This window comes from Eubalaena glacialis, chromosome 10 (genome assembly GCF_028564815.1).
Source record: "Eubalaena glacialis isolate mEubGla1 chromosome 10, mEubGla1.1.hap2.+ XY, whole genome shotgun sequence".
Lineage (NCBI taxonomy): Eukaryota > Metazoa > Chordata > Mammalia > Artiodactyla > Balaenidae > Eubalaena > Eubalaena glacialis.
Genome location: NC_083725.1, coordinates 117,369,084 through 117,387,384, shown reverse-complemented (window position 1 = coordinate 117,387,384; position 18,301 = coordinate 117,369,084). Strand labels below are relative to the sequence as shown.

General features: G+C 47.3%; 1 protein-coding gene across 3 annotated transcripts in view; it reads left to right on the top strand.

Moving 5' to 3' along the window:
• The window catches only part of CHKA (choline kinase alpha), a 65,971-nt gene that overhangs the window by 40,855 nt on the left and 6,815 nt on the right, over positions 1 to 18,301 (top strand). For 2 of the 3 annotated variants that reach the window (XM_061202168.1, XM_061202167.1), the window contains 6 exons: positions 10,974 to 11,107; positions 11,499 to 11,603; positions 12,382 to 12,440; positions 14,060 to 14,147; positions 14,560 to 14,668; positions 17,472 to 17,578. In XM_061202168.1, the coding sequence (XP_061058151.1) occupies positions 10,974 to 11,107; positions 11,499 to 11,603; positions 12,382 to 12,440; positions 14,060 to 14,147; positions 14,560 to 14,668; positions 17,472 to 17,578 (602 nt within the window). The remainder of the gene's footprint in view (positions 1 to 10,973; positions 11,108 to 11,498; positions 11,604 to 12,381; positions 12,441 to 14,059; positions 14,148 to 14,559; positions 14,669 to 17,471; positions 17,579 to 18,301) is intronic. The other variant, XM_061202169.1, reaches the window with a different exon arrangement.

Here is an 18,301-nt window from a genome sequence, read left to right as displayed (position 1 = left end):
TTCGAGGAGGCCTGTTTGTGAAACCTAACAACTTCCGGGCCTTGGTTATAGAACTCGCTGCAGGACGTGGCCCTGCCCGCACTGTGCCACGTGTCTGGGTGTGCCCTGCGGGCGCCACCACTGTTCTTTCCCTTGTCTCCCACTGCCCCCCCTCACTTGAGGGTCTCCCCTGCCCTCATGTGCCCGTCAGGTTCCTTCACGTTTCAAGGCCTTGCTCAGATCCTCTGTTTGCAGGAGTCAGGACTGTTTTCCCTTCCCTGCTGTGCTGAGCCATTGTTAGTGTTGCCCTAGCATCCGCCAGCACGCCTCGTTTAGAGTTCTGTGTGCTTAGCTCCCGCCCCGTGCCCCGTGCCCCGTGCCCTGTGCCCCGAGCCCCGAAGAGGGCTTTGAGCCGCAAGAGTTCCCTATAAAGTTGAGTGTGGGGCAACTCTGGGCCTGGTGACCGGCTCGTTTGGATGGAGATGCCGAGCCTTGCTGGCCTGTGTTCCTGCTCATGGAAGGGCTCCCCTTCTTGAGCTGTGTGAGCTCCCTGAGGGCTAGGGGCTGCTGCCTTCATGTCTTGCCTCATGTGATGTCTTGGCCACGAGAGGTCTCGGTGTGCAGGGCCGCCCGGTACAGTCATGCAGGTGGTGCAGCGCACAAGGACACCTGGCTGACAGGGTGCTCTGCTCGCCAGGCCTGCGTCCAGCGGGGGCTGGAGGGGGCGGGGTGCCCTCTTCTCGTTCACACGTGGTGCCGTGTGTGTCGGCTGCCAGCCTGGGGTGTGTTTGAAGGAATGGATGTACCTCCCTGTATGGAAAAGTCCTTTCAGTCTCTTCCCTGGCGCCTGGCTGTAGGTTTGTTTTGGTTTTTTTTTTTTAATATAAATTTATTTATTTATTTTTGGCTGTGTTGGGTCTTTGTTGCTGTGCACGGGCTTTCTCTAGTCACAGTGAGCAGGGGCTACTCTTCGTAGCGGTGCGTGGGCTTCTCATTGCGGTGGCTTCTCTTGTTGCGGAGCATGGGCTGTAGGCGCATGGGCTTCAGTAGTTGTGGGACACGGGCTCAGCAGTTGTGGCTCACGGGCTCGAGAGTGCAGGCTCAGTAGTTGTGGTGCATGGGCTTAGTTGCTCCGCGGCATGTGGGATCTTCCCGGACCAGGGCTCCAACCCGTGTCTCCTGCATTGGCAGGTGGATTCTTAACCACTGCACCACCAGGGAAATCCCTGTAGTTTATTTATAGTTTTATTTATAGTTTTCCCATTAAAGACAGTAACATCTGTCTAGCATGAGACTCAAATGAGATAGCAAAGTATTAGAAAGAATTTTAGAAATACAAAACATTTCGTATGGTTATAAGTGCTAACGTGGATCCATCTTAAAAAACATAATGTTGATAAAACCAAATTGCAGAAGACTACAAATGGTATCATACCATTTGTATAAAGCCCAATAAAAAGCAAGATACAAATTGTTTAATAAATACACATGTGATAAAACTTCTCTTTTTAGAAAAGGTAGAGGACCAGTGAACACAACTTAGAATAATGGAAATGTCTCGAGGAGAAACAAAGCTCCTTGAGATCAGGGCACGTAGGTGGTTATGTCTGTGGAATAGTTACTGTTCTGGTTTTTTTGTTTTTTGTTTTTTTTGTAATTTATTTTTTTTTTAACTTTTTTTTTTTAATCTGTATTAAATTCGTTACAATATTGCTTCTGTTTTATGTTTTGGTTTTTTGGCCCCCTATCTCCCCCACCAGGATCGAACCCACACCCCCTGCATTGGAAGGTGAAGTTTTAACCATTGGACCGCCAGGGAAGTCTCTGTTCTCCTTTTAAAGTTCTGTACTCGTGTACACGTTTACTACGTAACATAGTAAAGATTTTTTTTTTAATTGTTTTAAAATGCTAGGTTGAACCGTATGAAACTGCCAGCGTTCAACTGTTTCTGCCCGCCAGAAACAGCGATTCCATTTGGCTCAGCCTGATAGCGTATGTTATTTCCAGGTTTACCCTTGATCGCTGAATGGGGTGAGATGAAGTCCATCTCACCTGTTCCCATGGCTGTCTTCCAGCGGACACATGAGAGCAGTGACCTCTGAGAATGGTAGTCAGTCTTATATTTCTTTGTGCTGGGAAAAGAACTTGGATTCCAAGATTTGTTCACCTTTGAGCACGTTAGCTTTAAATGATCCCCGTTGCCAAACCAGTTACGGGCATTTTTTAACAGAGCCGAATGAAAGCTGCGCCAGCTACCTCGAGGAATCCTTGGTGTCCCGCCGCTAGACGCCGCGTTCCCTGTCCTTGTCGCGACTTGATAACTTGGGAGATTCTGGGGTTGAGGGGACGATTGAGCCTGATGCTTTCAGGGAGCTCTCAGCTCCAATCACAAGGCATCTGCCATCTTTTTTTTTTTTTTTTTTTTTTTTTTTTTTTTTTTTAAACATCTTTATTGAAGTATAATTGCTTTACAATGGTGTGCTAGCTTCTGCTTTACAACAAAGTGAATCAGTTACACATATACATATATTCCCATATCTCTTCCCTCTTGCATCTCCCTCCCTCCCACCCTCCCCATCCCACCCCTCTAGGTGGTCACAAAGCACCGAGCTGATCTCCCTGTGCTATGCGGCTGCTTCCCACTAGTTATCTATTTTACATTTGGTAGTGTATATATGTCCATGACACTCTCTCACCCTGTCACATCTCACCCCTCCCCCTCCCCATATCCTCAAGTCCATTCTCTAGTAGGTCTGTGTCTTTATTCCCATCTTGCCACTAGGTTCTTCATGACCTCTTTTTTTTTTTTTTTTTTTTCCCTTAGATTCCATATATATGTGTTAGCATACTGTATTTGTTTTTCTCTTTCTGACTTACTTCACTCTGTATGACAGACTCTAACTCCATCCACCTCATTACAAACACCTCCATTTCATTTCTTTTTATGGCTGAGTAATATTCCATTGTATATATGTGCCACATCTTCTTTATCCATTCATCCGATGATGGACACCTAGGTTGCTTCCATGTCCTGGCTATTGTAAACAGAGCTGCAATGAATATTTTGGTACATGACTCTTTCTGAATTATGGTTTTCTCAGGGTATATGCCCAGTAGTGGGATTGCTGGGTCATATGGTAGTTCTATTTTTAGTTTTTTAAGGAACCTCCATACTGTTCTCCATAGTGGCTGTATCAATTTACATTCCCACCAACAGTGCAAGAGTGTTCCCTTTTCTCCACACCCTCTCCAGCATTTATTGTTTCTAGATTTTTTGATGATGGCCATTCTGACCGGTGTGAGATGATACCTCATTGTAGTTTTGATTTGCATTTCTCTAATGATTAATGATGTTGAGCATTCTTTCATGTGTCTGTTGGCAATCTGTATCTCTTCTTTGGAGAAATGTCTATTTAGGTCTTCTGCCCATTTTTGGATTGGGTTGTTTGTTTTTTTGTTATTGAGCTGCATGAGCTGCTTGTAAATCTTGGAGATTAATCCTTTGTCCGTTGCTTCATTTGCAAATATTTTCTCCCATTCTGAGGGTTGTCTTTTGGTCTTGTTTATGGTTTCCTTTGCTGTGCAAAAGCTTTTAAGTTTCATTAGGTCCCATTTGTTTATTTGTGTTTTTATTTCCATTTCTCTAGGACCTGGGTCAAAAAGGATCTTGCTGTGACTTATGTCATACAGTGTTCTGCCTATGTTTTCCTCTAAGAGTTTGATAGTGTCTGGCCTTACACTTAGGTCTTTAATCCATTTTGAGTTTATTTTTGTGTATGGTGTTAGGGAGTGTTCTAATTTCATACTTTTACATGTACCTGTCCAATTTTCCCAGCACCACTTATTGAAGAGGCTGTCTTTTCTCCACTGTATATGCTTGCCTCCTTTATCAAAGATAAGGTGACCATATGTGCATGGGCTTATCTCTGGGCTTTCTATCCTGTTCCATTGATCTATATTTCTGTTTTTGTGCCAGTACCAAACTGTCTTGATTACTGTAGCTTTGTAATATAGTCTGAAGTCAGGGAGCCTGATTCCTCCAGCTCCATTTTTCGTTCTCAAGATTGCTTTGGCTATTCGGGGTCTTTTGTGTTTCCATACAAATTGTGAAATTTTTTGTTCTAGTTCTGTGAAAAATGCCAGTGGTAGTTTGATAGGGATTGCATTGAATCTGTAGATTGCTTTGGGTAGCAGAGTCATTTTCACAATGTTTATTCTTCCAATCCAAGAACATGGTATATCTCTCCATCTATTTGTATCATCTTTAATTTCTTTCATCAGTGTCCTATAATTTTCTGCATACAGGTCTTTTGTCTCCTTAGGTAGGTTTATTCCTAGGTATTTTATTCTTTTTGTTGCAATGGTAAACGGGAGTGTTTTCTTAATTTCACTTTCAGATTTTTCATCATTAGTATACAGGAATGCAAGAGATTTCTGTGCATTAATTTTGTATCCTGCTACTTTACCAAATTCATTGATTAGCTCTAGTAGTTTTCTGGTAGCATCTTTTGGATTCTCTATGTATAGTATCATGTCATCTGCAAACAGTGACAGCTTTACTTCTTCTTTTCCGATTTGGATTCCTTTTATTTCTTTTTCTTCTCTGATTGCTGTGGCTAACACTTCCAAAACTATGTTGAATAATAGTGGTGAGAGTGGGCAACCTTGTCTTGTTCCTGATCTTAGTGGAAATGGTTTCAGTTTTTCACCATTGAGGACAATGTTGGCTGTGGGTTTGTCATATACGGCCTTTATTATGTTGAGGAAAGTTCCCTCTATGCCTACTTTCTGCAGGACTTTTATCATAAATGGGTGTTGAATTTTGTCGAAAGCTTTCTCTGCATCTATTGAGATGATCATATGGTTTTTCTCCTTCAATTTGTTAATATGATGTATCACGTTGATTGATTTGCGTATATTGAAGAATCCTTGCATTCCTGGAATAAACCCCACTTGATCATGGTGTATGATCCTTTTAATGTGCTGCTGGATTCTGTTTGCTAGTATTTTGTTGAGGATTTTTGCATCTATGTTCATCAGTGATATTGGCCTGTAGTTTTCTTTCTTTGTGACATCTTTGTCTGGTTTTGGTATCAGGGTGATGGTGGCCTCGTAGAATGAGTTGGGGAGTGTTCCTCCCTCTGCAATATTTTGGAAGAGTTTGAGAAGGATAGGTGTTAGCTCTTCTCTAAATGTTTGATAGAATTCGCCTGTGAAGCCATCTGGTCCTGGGCTTTTGTGTGTTGGAAGATTTTTAATTACAGTTTCAATTTCAGTGCTTGTGATTGGTCTGTTCATATTTTCTATTTCTTCCTGGTTCAGTCTCGGCAGGTTGTGCATTTCTAAGAATCTGTCCATTTCTTCCAGGTTGTCCATTTTATTAGCATAGAGTTGCTTGTAGTAATCTCTTATGATCGTTTGTATTTCTGCAGTGTCAGTGGTTACTTCTCCTTTTTCATTTCTAATTCTATTAATTTGAGTCTTCTCCTTTTTTCTCTTGATGAGTCTGGCTAATGGTTTATCAATTTTGTTTATCTTCTCAAAGAACCAGCTTTTAGTTTCATTGATTTTTGCTATTGTTTCCTTCATTTCTTTTTCATTTATTTCTGATCTGATCTTTATGATTTCTTTCCTTCTGCTAGCTTTGGGGTTTTTTTGTTCTTCTTTCTCTAATTGCTTTAGGTGCAAGGTTAGGTTGTTTAGTCGAGATGTTTCCTGTTTCTTGATGTAGGCTTGTATTGCTATAAACTTCCCTCTTAGAACTGCTTTTGCTGCATCCCATAGGTTTTGGATCGTCGTGTCTCCATTGTCATTTGTTTCTAGGTATTTTTTGATTTCCCCTTTGATTTCTTCAGTGATCACTTCGTTATTAAGTAGTGTATTGTGTAGCCTCCATGTGTTTGTATTTTTTACAGATCTTTTCCTGTAATTGATATCTAGTCTCATAGCGTTGTGGTCGGAAAAGATACTTGATACGATTTCAATTTTTTTAAATTTACCAAGGCTTGATTTGTGACCCAAGATATGATCTATCCTGGAGAATGTTCCATGAGCACTTGAGAAAAATGTGTATTCTGTTGTTTTTGGGTGGAATGTCCTATAAATATCAATTAAGTCCATCTTGTTTAATGTATCATTTAAAGCTTGTGTTTCCTTATTTATTTTCATTTTGGATGATCTGTCCATTGGTGAAAGTGGGGTGTTAAAGTCCCCTACTATGATTGTGTTACTGTCGATTTCCCCTTTTATGGCTGTTAGTATTTGCCTTATGTATTGAGGTGCTCCTATGTTGGGTGCATAAATATTTACAATTGTTATACCTTCCTCTTGGATCGATCCCTTGATCATTATATAGTGTCCGTCTTTGTCTCTTGTAATTGTCTTTATTTTAAAGTCTATTTTGTCTGATATGAGAATTGCTACTCCAGCTTTCTTTTGATTTCCATTTGCATGGAATATCTTTTTCCATCCCTTCACTTTCAGTCTGTATGTGTCTCTAGGTCTGAAGTGGGTCTCTTGTAGACAGCATATATATGGGTCTTGTTTTTGTATCCATTCAGCCAGTCTGTGTCTTTTGGTGGGAGCATTTAATCCATTTACATTTAAGGTAATTATCGATATGTATGTTCCTATTCCCATTTTCTTAAATGTTTTGGGTTTGTTATTGTAGGTGTTTTCCTTCTCTTGTGTTTCTTGCCTAGAGAAGTTCCTTTAGCATTTGTTGTAAAGCTGGTTTGGTGGTGCTGAACTCTCTCAGCTTTTGCTTGTCTGTAAAGGTTTTAATTTCTCCATCAAATCTGAATGAGATCCTTGCTGGGTAGAGTAATCTTGGTTGTAGGTTTTTCTCCTTCATCACTTTAAGTATATCCTGCCACTCCCTTCTGGCTTGCAGCGTTTCTGCTGAAAGATCAGCTGTTAACCTTATGGGGATGCCCTTGTGTGTTATGTGTTGTTTTTCCCTTGCTGCTTTTAATATGTTTTCTTTATATTTAATTTTTGATAGTTTGATTAATATGTGTCTTGGTGTGTTTCTCCTTGGATTTATCCTGTATGGGACTCTCTGTGCTTCCAGGACTTGATTAACTATTTCCTTTCCCATATTAGGGAAGTTTTCAACTATAATCTCTTCAAATATTTTCTCAGTCCCTTTCTTTTTCTCTTCTTCTTCTGGGACCCCTATAATTCGAATGTTGGTGCGTTTAATGTTGTCCCAGAGGTCTCTGAGACTGTCCTCAGTTCTTTTCATTCTTTTTTCTTTATTCTGGTCTGCAGTAGTTATTTCCACCATTTTATCTTCCAGGTCACTTATCCGTTCTTCTGCCTCAGTTATTCTGCTATTGATCCCATCTAGAGTATTTTTAATTTCATTTATTGTGCTTGTCATCGTTTCTTGGTTCCTCTTTAGTTCTTCTACGTCCTTGTTAAATGTTTCTTGCATTTTGTCTATTCTATTTCCAAGACTTTGGATCATCCTTACTATCATTATTCTGAATTCTTTTTCAGGTAGACTACCTATTTCCTCTTCATTTGTTAGGTCTGGTGTGTTTTGACCCTGCTCCTTCATCTGCTGTGTGTTTTTCTGTCTTCTCATTTTGCTTATCTTACTGTGTTTGGGGTCTCCTTTTCACAGGCTGCAGGTTCGTAGTTCCCGTTGTTTTTGGTATCTGTCCCCAGTGGCTAAGGTTGGTTCAGTGGGTTGTGTAGGTTTCCTGGTGGAGGGAACTAGTGCCTGTGTTCTGGTGGATGAGGCTGGATGTTGTCTTTCTGGTGGGTTCGTCCACGTCTGGTGGTGTGTTTTGGGGTGTCTGTGGCCTTATTATGATTTTAGGCAGCCTCTCTGTTAATGGATGGGGCTGTGTTCCTCTCTTGCTAGTTGTTTGGCATAGGGTGTCCAGCACTGTAGCTTGCTGGTCGTTGAGTGAAGCTGGGTCTTGATGTTGAGATGGAGATCTGTGAGAGATTTTCGCCGTTTGGTATTACGTGGAGCTGGGAGGTCTCTTGTGGACCAGTGTCCTGAAGTTGGCTCTCCCACCTCAGAGACACAGCCCTGATGCCTGGCTGGAGCACCAAGAGCCTTTCATCCACACGGCTCAGAATAAAAGGGAGAAAAAATGGAAAGAAAGAAAAAAAGAGGATAAAATAAAATAAAATAAAGCAATTATAATAAAAAATAAGAAAAAAAATTATTAAGAGTAAATTTATTAAGAAAAAAAAATTTTTTTTAATTTTTAAAAATAGATTTATTAATTTTTTATACTAAAAATAAGAAAAAAATTATTTAGAAAAAATTTATTAAGAAAAAAAATTTTTTAATTTTTTAAAATAAAAAATATGAAAAAACTTATTAAAAATTTTTTTAAAAATAGAAAATAAGGAAAAAATTATTAAGAAAACATTTATTAGGGAAAAAAAAAATTTTTAAGCCAAAAAAAAAAAAACGGACGGACCTAACCCTAGGACTAACGGTGACAGCAAAGCTATACAGACAAAATCTCACCCAGAAGCATACACATCTACACTCACAAAAAAAAAGGAAAAGGGGAAAAGTTAATATATCCTGCTCCCAAAGTCCATCTCCTAAATTTGGGATGATTCGTTGTCTATTCAGATATTCAACAGATGCAGGCACATCAAGTTGTTTGTGGAGCTTTAATCCGCTGCTTCTGAGGCTGCTGGGAGAGATTTCCCTTTCTCTTCTTTGTTCGTACAGCTCCCGGGGTTCAGCTTTGGATTTGGACCCGCCTCTGCATGTAGGTCCCCTGAGGGCGTCTGTTCCCCGCCCAGACAGAACGGGGTTAAAGGAGCAGCTGATTAGGGGGCTCTGGCTCAGTCAGGCCAGGGGGAGGGAGCGGTACGGAGGAGGCGGGGCGAGCCTGCGGCGGCAGAAGCCGGCGTGACGTTGCAGCAGCCTGAGGCGCGCCGTGCGCTCTCCCGGGGAAGTTGTCCCCGGATTACGGGAGCCTGGCCGTGGCGGGCTGCACAGGCTCCCGGGAGGGGCGGTGTGGAGAATGACCTGTGCTCGCCCACAGGCTGTTTGGTGGCGGCAGCAGCAGCCTTAGCGTCTCATGCCCGTCTCTGGGGTCCGCGCTGATAGCCGCGGCTCGCGCCCGTCTCTGGAGTTCGTTTAAGTGGCGCTCTGAATCCCCTCTCCTTGCACGCCGCGAAACAAAGAGGCAAGAAAAAGTCTCCTGCCTCCTCGGCAGCTGCAGACTTTTTCTCGTGCACGCTCCCGGCTAGTTGTGGTGCGCTAGACCCTTCAGGCTGTGTTCACGCAGCCAACCCCAGTCCTCTCCCTGGGATCCGACCGAAGCCCGCGCCTCAGCTCCCAGCCCCCGCCCGCCCCGGCGGGGGAGCAGACAAGCCTCTCGGGCTGGTGAGTGCTGCTCGGCGCCGAGCCTCTGTGCGGGAATCTCTCCGTTTTTCCCTCTGCGTCCCTGTTGCTGTGGGATCCGCGCTGATAGCCGCGGCTCGCGCCCGTCTCTGGAGCTCGTTTAGGCGGCGCTCTGAATCCCCTCTCCTTGCGCGCCGCGAAACAAAGAGGCAAGAAAAATTCTCTTGCCTCTTTGGCAGCTGCAGTCTTTTTCCCGGACTCCCTCCCGGCTAGCACCGAAGCCCGAGCCCCAGCTCCCAGGCCCCGCCCGCCCCGGCGGCTGAGCAGACAAGCCTCTCGGGCTGGTGAGTGCTGGTCGGCACCGCTCCTCTGTGCGGGAATCTCCGCTTTGCCCTCCGCACCAATGTGGCTGCGCTCTCCTCCGTGGCTCCGAAGCTTCCCCCCTCTGCTACCCGCAGTCTCTGCCCACGAAGGGGCTTCCTAGTGTGTGGAAACCTTTCCTCCTTCACAGCTCCCTCCCACTGGTGCAGGTCCCGTCCCTATTCTTTTGTCTCTGTTATTTCTTTTTTCTTTTGCCCTACCCAAGTACGTGGGGATTTTCTTGCCTTTTGGGAGGTCTGACGTCTTCTGCCAGCGTTCAGTGGGTGTTCTGTAGGAGCAGTTCCACGTGTAGATGTATTTCTCATGTATCTGTGGGGAGGAAGGTGATCTCCGCGTCTTACTCTTCCGCCATCTTGCCCCCATCTGCCATCTTTTGAGACTTCCCTGGCTGGGTGCTGGCCTGGGGCCTTGGCCTGCAGCGTCTGCTTTAGTTCAGAGCGCCCTGTCAGGGACTTGATGTCCTGGTTCCCATTTTACAGAACCCGGAAAACGAGGCACAGAGATATAAAAGTACACCCTTGGCCACGTAGCGTTGAAATGAGCATTAAACCCAGAATTTGAGCTGGGGTTTCTCTAACTTGGGGACACTCACTCTTAACTCCTGTGCTGTATGGCTTCAGATTCTCAGAAGAATCTCTCTTTGGGTTTCGGTAGGGAAGTGGTTGGTTTGGAAAAGATAAGAGGTGCCCCCGTGGGTAGCTGTGAAAGCGCAGCCAGGACGAGTGTGGCCTCAGGCTGCACTTGCAGGAGACGGAGGAAGCCCCCCGCCATATGTGTCCCTGGTTGGCTTTGCCCCGAGAGCCTGCTCCGGGCCAGGTGGGGCGCCGGGCTGCCCCGCGGGCAGGAGTGCGAAACCCTCGCCCCGAGCGCCTGGCGCCCCTTCTGCTGGGAGGCTGCTCTGAGCACCGCACTGCCTGCCCTGTGTCTGGGAGGAGGGCCGCGCCGGTGGGGGAGCTGGATGCGGGCCACGGCATAAACCGCTGACGACCCGGTGCTTTGAGCCTAGGGAGGAGCCCCCCGCAGTGTGGGGTAGAGTGACGGGAGGGCAGGACCATAGGAGCGTGAGAAGGACTTTGTCACAGCGAAATGGACCTTTGTGGCTGGCCTGCCCCTCCCTGAGAAGTGCTGTCTGCAGGGCACAGTGCCCATTCTGAAGGAATTTTGTGCCCTGGATGAGACTTAGATGCCCTACAAAGACGCTTCTAGCTCTAGGGTTGTGTGATCTCATGCTTCAGGGTTACCTGGATGAATGCCATTTTCTAACTCCCCTTTTTAATTCCAGAGCCGGCGATTAGAAACTGAAGAATTAAGTTTGCCAGATATTTCCGCAGAAATAGCTGAGAAAATGGCCAGATTTCATGGTATGAAAATGCCATTCAATAAGGAACCAAAATGGCTTTTTGGAACAATGGAAAAGTAAGTGATCAGCCACTGGGCTCTCACCTAGCTTCCCGCCGGTGGCTCCCAGAGGCTCCGGAGCAGCTCTTGCGTGCCGTGCGGGTCAGAGGCCTTCCCTGGTCCGCCGGCGCACAGGCTGTCCGCTGGTGATGATTGTCTCATGAATAAATTGTTCTTGCGAGTAAAAATCAATTCCTGAACCAGGAAGGAGGACTGTTTGCAGAAATGCTCCTGAACAGGCTGGATGGGCAGAAAACCCACATCCTCGAGTGTGCTGAGCCCCGGCCCTTTCCCTCCTCTCCGTCTGGGGTCAGGGGCCCTGCGGGTTTTGCATGGTTACATTGAACTAGAGACCCAACAGCAAGCTAGGTGAATTGAGCACTGATCCTTTGTTCCCCTCTTTTGCAAGATACCTGAATCAAGTGCTGAGAATTAAATTTACCGGGGAATCCAAAGTTAAGCAGCTCCACAAATTCCTCAGTTACAACCTGCCTTTGGAACTAGAAAACCTGAGGTGAGTGTTTGCTTCCATTTCCTAACTTAGTAAGTACATCTGTCCAGAAATGTAAATGTTCTTAGTCACCACACCTGCTTTCAGTGAACGTTAGGAAGCATCACCTCAGGCTTGGTGTTTTACATTGGTTTTGCAGGATGAGTTTAAACAGATTAATTCTGTCATCTGGAATTACAGTTTTATATGAGTGGCTTCACGGAGGAAGTAAAATTCCAGAATTCTAGTCCTGGTCAGTGACTAGGGCGGTAGGTTTTTTCTGAAACAAAAACAAAAAACAAGAACCATGGGGGCAGGCCAGCGAGTGTCAGCAGATGAGGGGAACAGATCAGCCCAAGCTAGCGGGGGATGGAGTAAGAAGCTTGACGCTGGTTTCTGAGTAGAGGCTACGCTGGTGTCTCCAGGGTGCAGCGGGCACGCAGGCTTCTAGCCTTCATCCGTCGCCTGAGTGTCAGCATTTCCACCTTTAACTACTCACATATTTGAGTGTCTGCTGAGCCAGCATCAGGATTGGCTCTGAGGAGATGTGACCAAGACAGTCTGCAAGGAGCTTCTCTTTTGTTAGGAGAGAGAGAAAATAAGTAAAAAAATGTCAGGTTGTGATGAGAGCTATGAAGGAAAGCAGAGGTCAAAACAGACTGACACAGAGGGCTCTGCCTGGGGTCCGAGGTCAGACGGCTCCGAGGAGGGCCCCCCCGGAGGGGGGAGAGCGTGTGCAGAGGTCCTGCCACGGGAGGGAGCTGAAAGGGTGAGAAGTAACAGCAAAACCTTCCTTTTCCAGATCACTACTTGAATCCACTCCATCTCCAGTCGTGTTTTGTCACAATGACTGTCAGGAAGGTAAGAATTGCTACCAGTTACGCTGAAGATGGGGCTCGTGTGTCTGCTGAGAAGATTCCCTCCAGTGTGTGTGATAAATGGCAGGTGCCCATGAAGAGAGGGTTAGGTGCGTGGAATTATGGCACAGCCATGCACGAAGTGTTGTGTGACTATTAAAAAGAGTGAGGTCGAGTTTTATACAAACCAACAGAAAAATCTCCAGGATACATCAAGAGGAGAAAAAGCAAGTTTTAGAAAAACGTATAGGGTATCATCCCATTTCTATAAGAAAAAATGTGAGACTATCCACTAAACCGAGAGCTGGGATAAACGAAGTCACATATTTGTTCAGTGTTTAACTCCTTTCGGTAAACATGTCAATTGACTTCGTCAGTCTGAAAGGCATTGAAGAGTAAGATGGCCCCCTCGACCAGTCCGGGGCCCCTTGCCTTCTGCACCCTGCAGCCCACGACACTGGCCAGAGCCCCCTTCTCTCTCAGCATTGGCTCACATGCTTCTAATGACTTCGGGTTTCTCTGCTTTAAAAAATTGCACTCCCATGTACCCCTTACTGTAACCAGACTCTACCCAGTGTTATTTCAAACATAACAGTTTTGTCAGAGGCCCCACCTGGCTGGGCACCTCCCCCCGATACTGCCGTGGCGCCTGGCTTTGCCTTGCTGTCCTCATCCTGCCCAGCGCAGCTGGCTGAGGTCCACCCTCGGGCCCTTTCCAGGCTCTACGGCTTGTTTTTAATTTTGAGAACAGTCCCTGGTGAAGACTTGTCATCAGTGAGACGTTAGTTTCAGCCAGAATACCTGTTACTAATTAGCTGATGATTGCTGGGCAAGTCAGGTCAAGCAGGGTGTGGCCAAGTCAGCCGCAGCCTCGTGTGTGTAGCGGGTGATGGTGAACGGCCCAGACGTCACCGACGGGCTGAGGGAGGCCCCCGCCGGCGACAGCAACGCGGGGAGAGTGTGGAGGGGGCGGGAGCTGGACACTGGGTCTGGCCCCGGTTCTCCTATTTATGGCTCCCAGAAACGGACGATGTGTGCCGAAAAGCCTTGAACCTGGCTCACCAGATCCCACCCGCCAGCCCCGCTGTGAGAGATGCAGCACGTTGGGTAGAGCGTGGGGCTCTCCGAGCTTGTGCCTGGGGAGCCAGTCTGGCAGCCAAGCCCCTTCTGCCCAGAATTCAGCCTTAAGGGAAATATGGTCGTGGGAGCGCTGGCTGTGCCCTCCTCCTTGGGGGCAAAGCAGTGGGGCCTGTGTGGACACCAGGACCCAGCTTCCCAGCTGGGGGCCACAGCCCGCCCGCCTCGGGGCTGCTGGGGGTGCCAGAGCTCCGGGGTGCCGAGCAGACCTTTCCCTTCCTGCCCCCGTGTGGAAATGCGGGGGAGCCCAGGGCCACGCTGCTCTTGGGCTGCTGGCAACAGGGCTCTCGGGCCAGGCCTCCCAGGTCAGTGCTGCTCCTGGCACCCTGTCCCCCCGTCCCGTGACTCAGGGCCACGTCAGCTCGCCGCGTGGTCAGGATGCCCTGACAGGCTCAGAAGCACCCTGGGCCCTGCGGTTGGAGACCTGCGCCTTCGATGACAGAACGTGCCCAGAGCAAAGGTCGTGTCATCCAAACCTTTTTGCAGGTAATATCTTGTTGCTGGAAGGCAGGGAGACTTCTGAAAACCAGAAACTGATGCTCATCGACTTTGAATACAGCAGTTACAACTACAGGTAAAGTCAAATGCTTTTATTTCAGGATTCTGTTAGTATTTTAATATGTGTGCGAAACGAAGGAGAAAGTAGGTCACGGTACCATCCTGAGTTGGAAGTTTCCTCCCTGGAGGCCAGCACTTTCTGTCCCAGCGGCCGCGATGGCCGCGTGGGGCAGCACAGCCTGTTCTCAGCTGCGTCAGTGGGGAGCAGGGGCCAGGTCCTCAGAATCCGGAACTTGGCCTTTCGTTGGCTTCACCAAAGCACTGACCGCAGGACGGCACTCCTGAGCAGTTGCTCCAGACAGCGGGCCAGGGTGCTTTGGTCTGTCCTGTCACTGAAGCAGTCATGCTTTCGGGACCCTGGGGTCCGGGGTGGGGGGGCTCGCAGCGGGGCTGCTGCCTCATTTTCTGTGCCTCTCGCTCTTTTTCAGGGGATTCGACATTGGGAATCATTTCTGTGAATGGATGTACGATTATAATTATGAAAAGTACCCTTTTTTCAGAGCAAACATCCTGAAGTATCCCACCAGGAAGCAACAGGTAGGAGACTCGTGCTTGTATTCAGTACACTTGCTGAGAAGTAAATCACATACCTCAGTTTTACCCAGTCAGAGATGATTACAGCTTCACTTTTAAGGATGCCCTTTTAAAACCATGGAGTTGGTTAAGCAGGTCCTTTTGCTTTAAAATGTTATTTTGTGTCAAGACACAGACTCAGTATTTGAGTCCAGCCTTTTTAAATCCCTGTGCCAGAGGTAACCTGCATCCAGTCAGAGAGGAGCACAGCCTCCTTCGTAACTCCTTCTAGTGTTTTCCCAAAGCCCAGCCCCCGTCCTGCTCTGTGGCCTTCTTCCGGGGATCCCTGACTTCCCTCTGTTTGCTGCACTCTGTGCAGGCGGAAGTAGTCTCGTGGGCGCCGTGGTTCAGTAGCTGTGGCCGAGTTCCCAGTCCCCTTTCCTGTCCTGGGTTGTGGGAGTCCAGTGACTGGAGAGTCAGTCCTGTGGGAATCTCTCCCCAGGAAGCCCTCTGTTCCATTCTTCAGCCTCTGCCGAAGGCTTGGGTTGAGGATAAGTACGTAGTGATGCAGAAGCTAGCAGGCTGGGGAGAGGGGCACTGCGCCCACCTCTGCCAGCCTTGCAGGGCAGCAGCTCCGCCCGCGCTGGGCGGCCCTGCTGCCCGACATCCCTTCTCCCGGGATCCCCGCCTGGTCAGAACGTTTCCCAGGGGCCGGGAGTGAGGACAGGGATGCAGTCAGTTGCTGCAGTAGCTCACTCAGGGGATGTTTCTCGAGCACCTGCCTGAGTTGGGCATGGGGAGAGTCTCCAGCAGGTGGCCACGCTCAAGGGCAGCCGTTCAAATACAGACTTGCCGTGTGGCCAGACCTGGGCTGCTCTCTTCTGGCCTCATTTTCAGGCTGACCTGATGACCTTGAGTGTGTCCAGAGCAGAGTGACCAGGATGGTTTTGGACCTCAAGTTCAAGCTGTGTGGGTAGGAAGGGTGGGAGAACGTGGGGCTGTTGACCGCAGGGAGGAGAACACACAGCAGGCTTCAGGTTCCTGCCATGCTGAAAAGAAATTAGACTTCTATAAACACTGGGCAGGCAGCTCCAGAGATGAGAACTCTCAAACCAGTAAGGGGAGATTTTCAGTAAGAAGACAGATTTCATTTTAGTGGAAGGCAGAGCTGTGTAACCCCCGACACTGCACAGCAATGGAAATGTAAAGAAGCTCCATTCCTGTTTTCTGAGAGGTTTTAAAATCACATACAGGTGTTGGTCTCTATCAGATACCCTGTCTGTATCTACTGAGGTAATCTCATGCTTTTCTGTCTTTAATCCATTGAAGTGTTTTAAAATGTTAAACGATACTGAAATTCCTGAAATAAACTATTTGAACGAGTTAACGTTCTTTTGTAATGCTCTGTTGGATCCAGTTAGGCAATTTCTTACTTTAGGAGTTTTACGTCTATGCATATATGTGAAACAGGACTTTAATGTTCATTTAAAAAATTATTCATACCTGCTTTTGGAATAAAAATTATACTAGTCTTACAAAATGAGTTGAGTGTCCCTTTTTATTTTCTGGAACAAATTTATCTAAGATGGTGTTGTTTGAAAGTTTGGTAGACTTTGCCCATAAAACCATCTGGGCCTAGAACTTTTGGGGGAGGGAGAGTCATTAAATTACCACTTTCTCAGGGTTTCAGTCTCTTCAAATTTTCTGTCTTCGTTTGCCACCTTCAGCGTTCAGGGTCTCCAAGAAATTAAACCATCTAGGGTGGTGGTTCAAGCATGGGTTTTAAAAACTAATGGGCCTGGATTTGAATCCCAGATCTGCCGCTGCTGGTTGTAACGGACTGACTATTTCTGTGCTTCAGTTTTCTCATCTGCAAAAATTATTTTGTTGTCGTGGGGAGTGTGCCTGTTACACAGAATTTAATAGGTATCGGCAGCAGTCATCTTTTTTGTGCCAGGTTTACTTCAGAATCTACGGCCCCCTGCCTAGGACAGTGCTTGATCTTGAATGATGCTTTCTGGTGGAGGAGGGGGCGTAGTGTAAGAAAGCCGATTTTAGAGCAGGAAGATGGAAGAGGCGACACAGGGAAAGGGTGGGGGGTGCCTTCCAGCCGGGTAACCAGGTAGCAAGGGTTCTTACAGGGAAGAAAGACTGACGGCTGTTTTCTTCTTTACAAAAGCAAACAAGCCGAAGTTGGCTGTGTTCTGTTGCCTTTTGATATGGTATGAAATAGTGAAGAACGAGGGCTCTCATAAATCCTAATTCATATGTAGACTCAACGTGCAACCTGGTAGAACCTCAGGGTAAACGGTGTCTTCTCCAAACCAGAATCAGACGCTGCCAGTTTATGGACATAAGTGTGGAAATCATCACAGCATCTTAGGGGTGGAAGGCCCCTTCACAGTGCCTGGTCCGGCGCCTGCCCTGAGGCAGCATCTGCTGACGAACGTCAGGGTGCCGTGGTGCCTCGTGCCAGCGCCGCGTGGAGCGCCAGCCAGGCTGGGGAGGTGTGGAGTAGGCTGACCCTGCTTTGCGGTCAGTGGAAGACAGGAGTGTGAGTTAGAAGAAACAACTCTACCTAAATTACTTCCTGCAGAAGCAGTGGTCTTGCCGACAGTACGGCATCGAGTCCATTAGTTCTCTGACTGTAACCCGGTGATCCCAGCCGGGTGGGTGAGCTCCCTGGACCATGCCCCTGGGCAGAGCAGGGTGGCGGGCTTCGCTGATGTCCGGAAGAGTCACGCTTGACGTGTGCGCTTCGTGACAGCATTGACATCATCTGTTTTTTAACCATCATTGATCCTAATGTCATTGCTTTTTTTTTAAGCTCCATTTCATTTCCAATTACTTGGCTGCATTCCAAAATGAATTTGAAAACCTCACTAATGAAGAAAAGTCCGTTATAGAAGAAGAAATGTTGCTTGAAGTCAATAGGTAATTTTTTTCCTTTGTCGGTTTGTAACGATAGCTTCCCTCTTTATATAGTGCGTACTTGGGATGCCTCCTTGCAAACAGGAGTATTTTAGGAGCTCCCTCACAGCCATACATCTCGAGGTCGTGTACATTGTCAGAAACAGAACGTTTGGTTCTCGTCCACGTGGCTGGGTGTGTTCGGATCCCCCAGATTTCAGCACACGGCCAGCGAGGAGAGCAGGGTCTGTGCACCAGGTCAGGGCGCGTGCGTGGCGTTCCGAGCCATCATCCCCGCCGCGGACTCTGCTGCACAGCCGCTGCCGCCAGGGCCTGCTCACTCTTCTCACTCGCGCTCCTGGAGAGCTGGGTGCCACCGAGTAACATGGCTCTCCTAGAAAATAATTAAAAATCTGTTTCCTCAACAGCTGTCAAGGCAGGGCTGAGAAAGCTCCAGATTCCGCAAAGGTCTAGACCACTGTGTACTCACACTCACTCGTCTCTTTGGTCAGGAGGCCTGAGTTATTCCTAATCTTTGGGGTCTTCCATGAGATTATTAGTTAACAGTGACGGTTTGAGTGACCGTGGCCCTCCTCCCTCAGCACAGAGCCCTTCCTCGGTGTCCTCGGAACTGTCCCCAGTCCTCTCATTGCGCTGAGGCCGCCCTGGCGGCCCCTCGGCTCCGCCTGCAGAAGAGAGCTTCCCTCCCCGGTTCTCGATCGGATGGAAATAGGAAAGCGGAGGTGG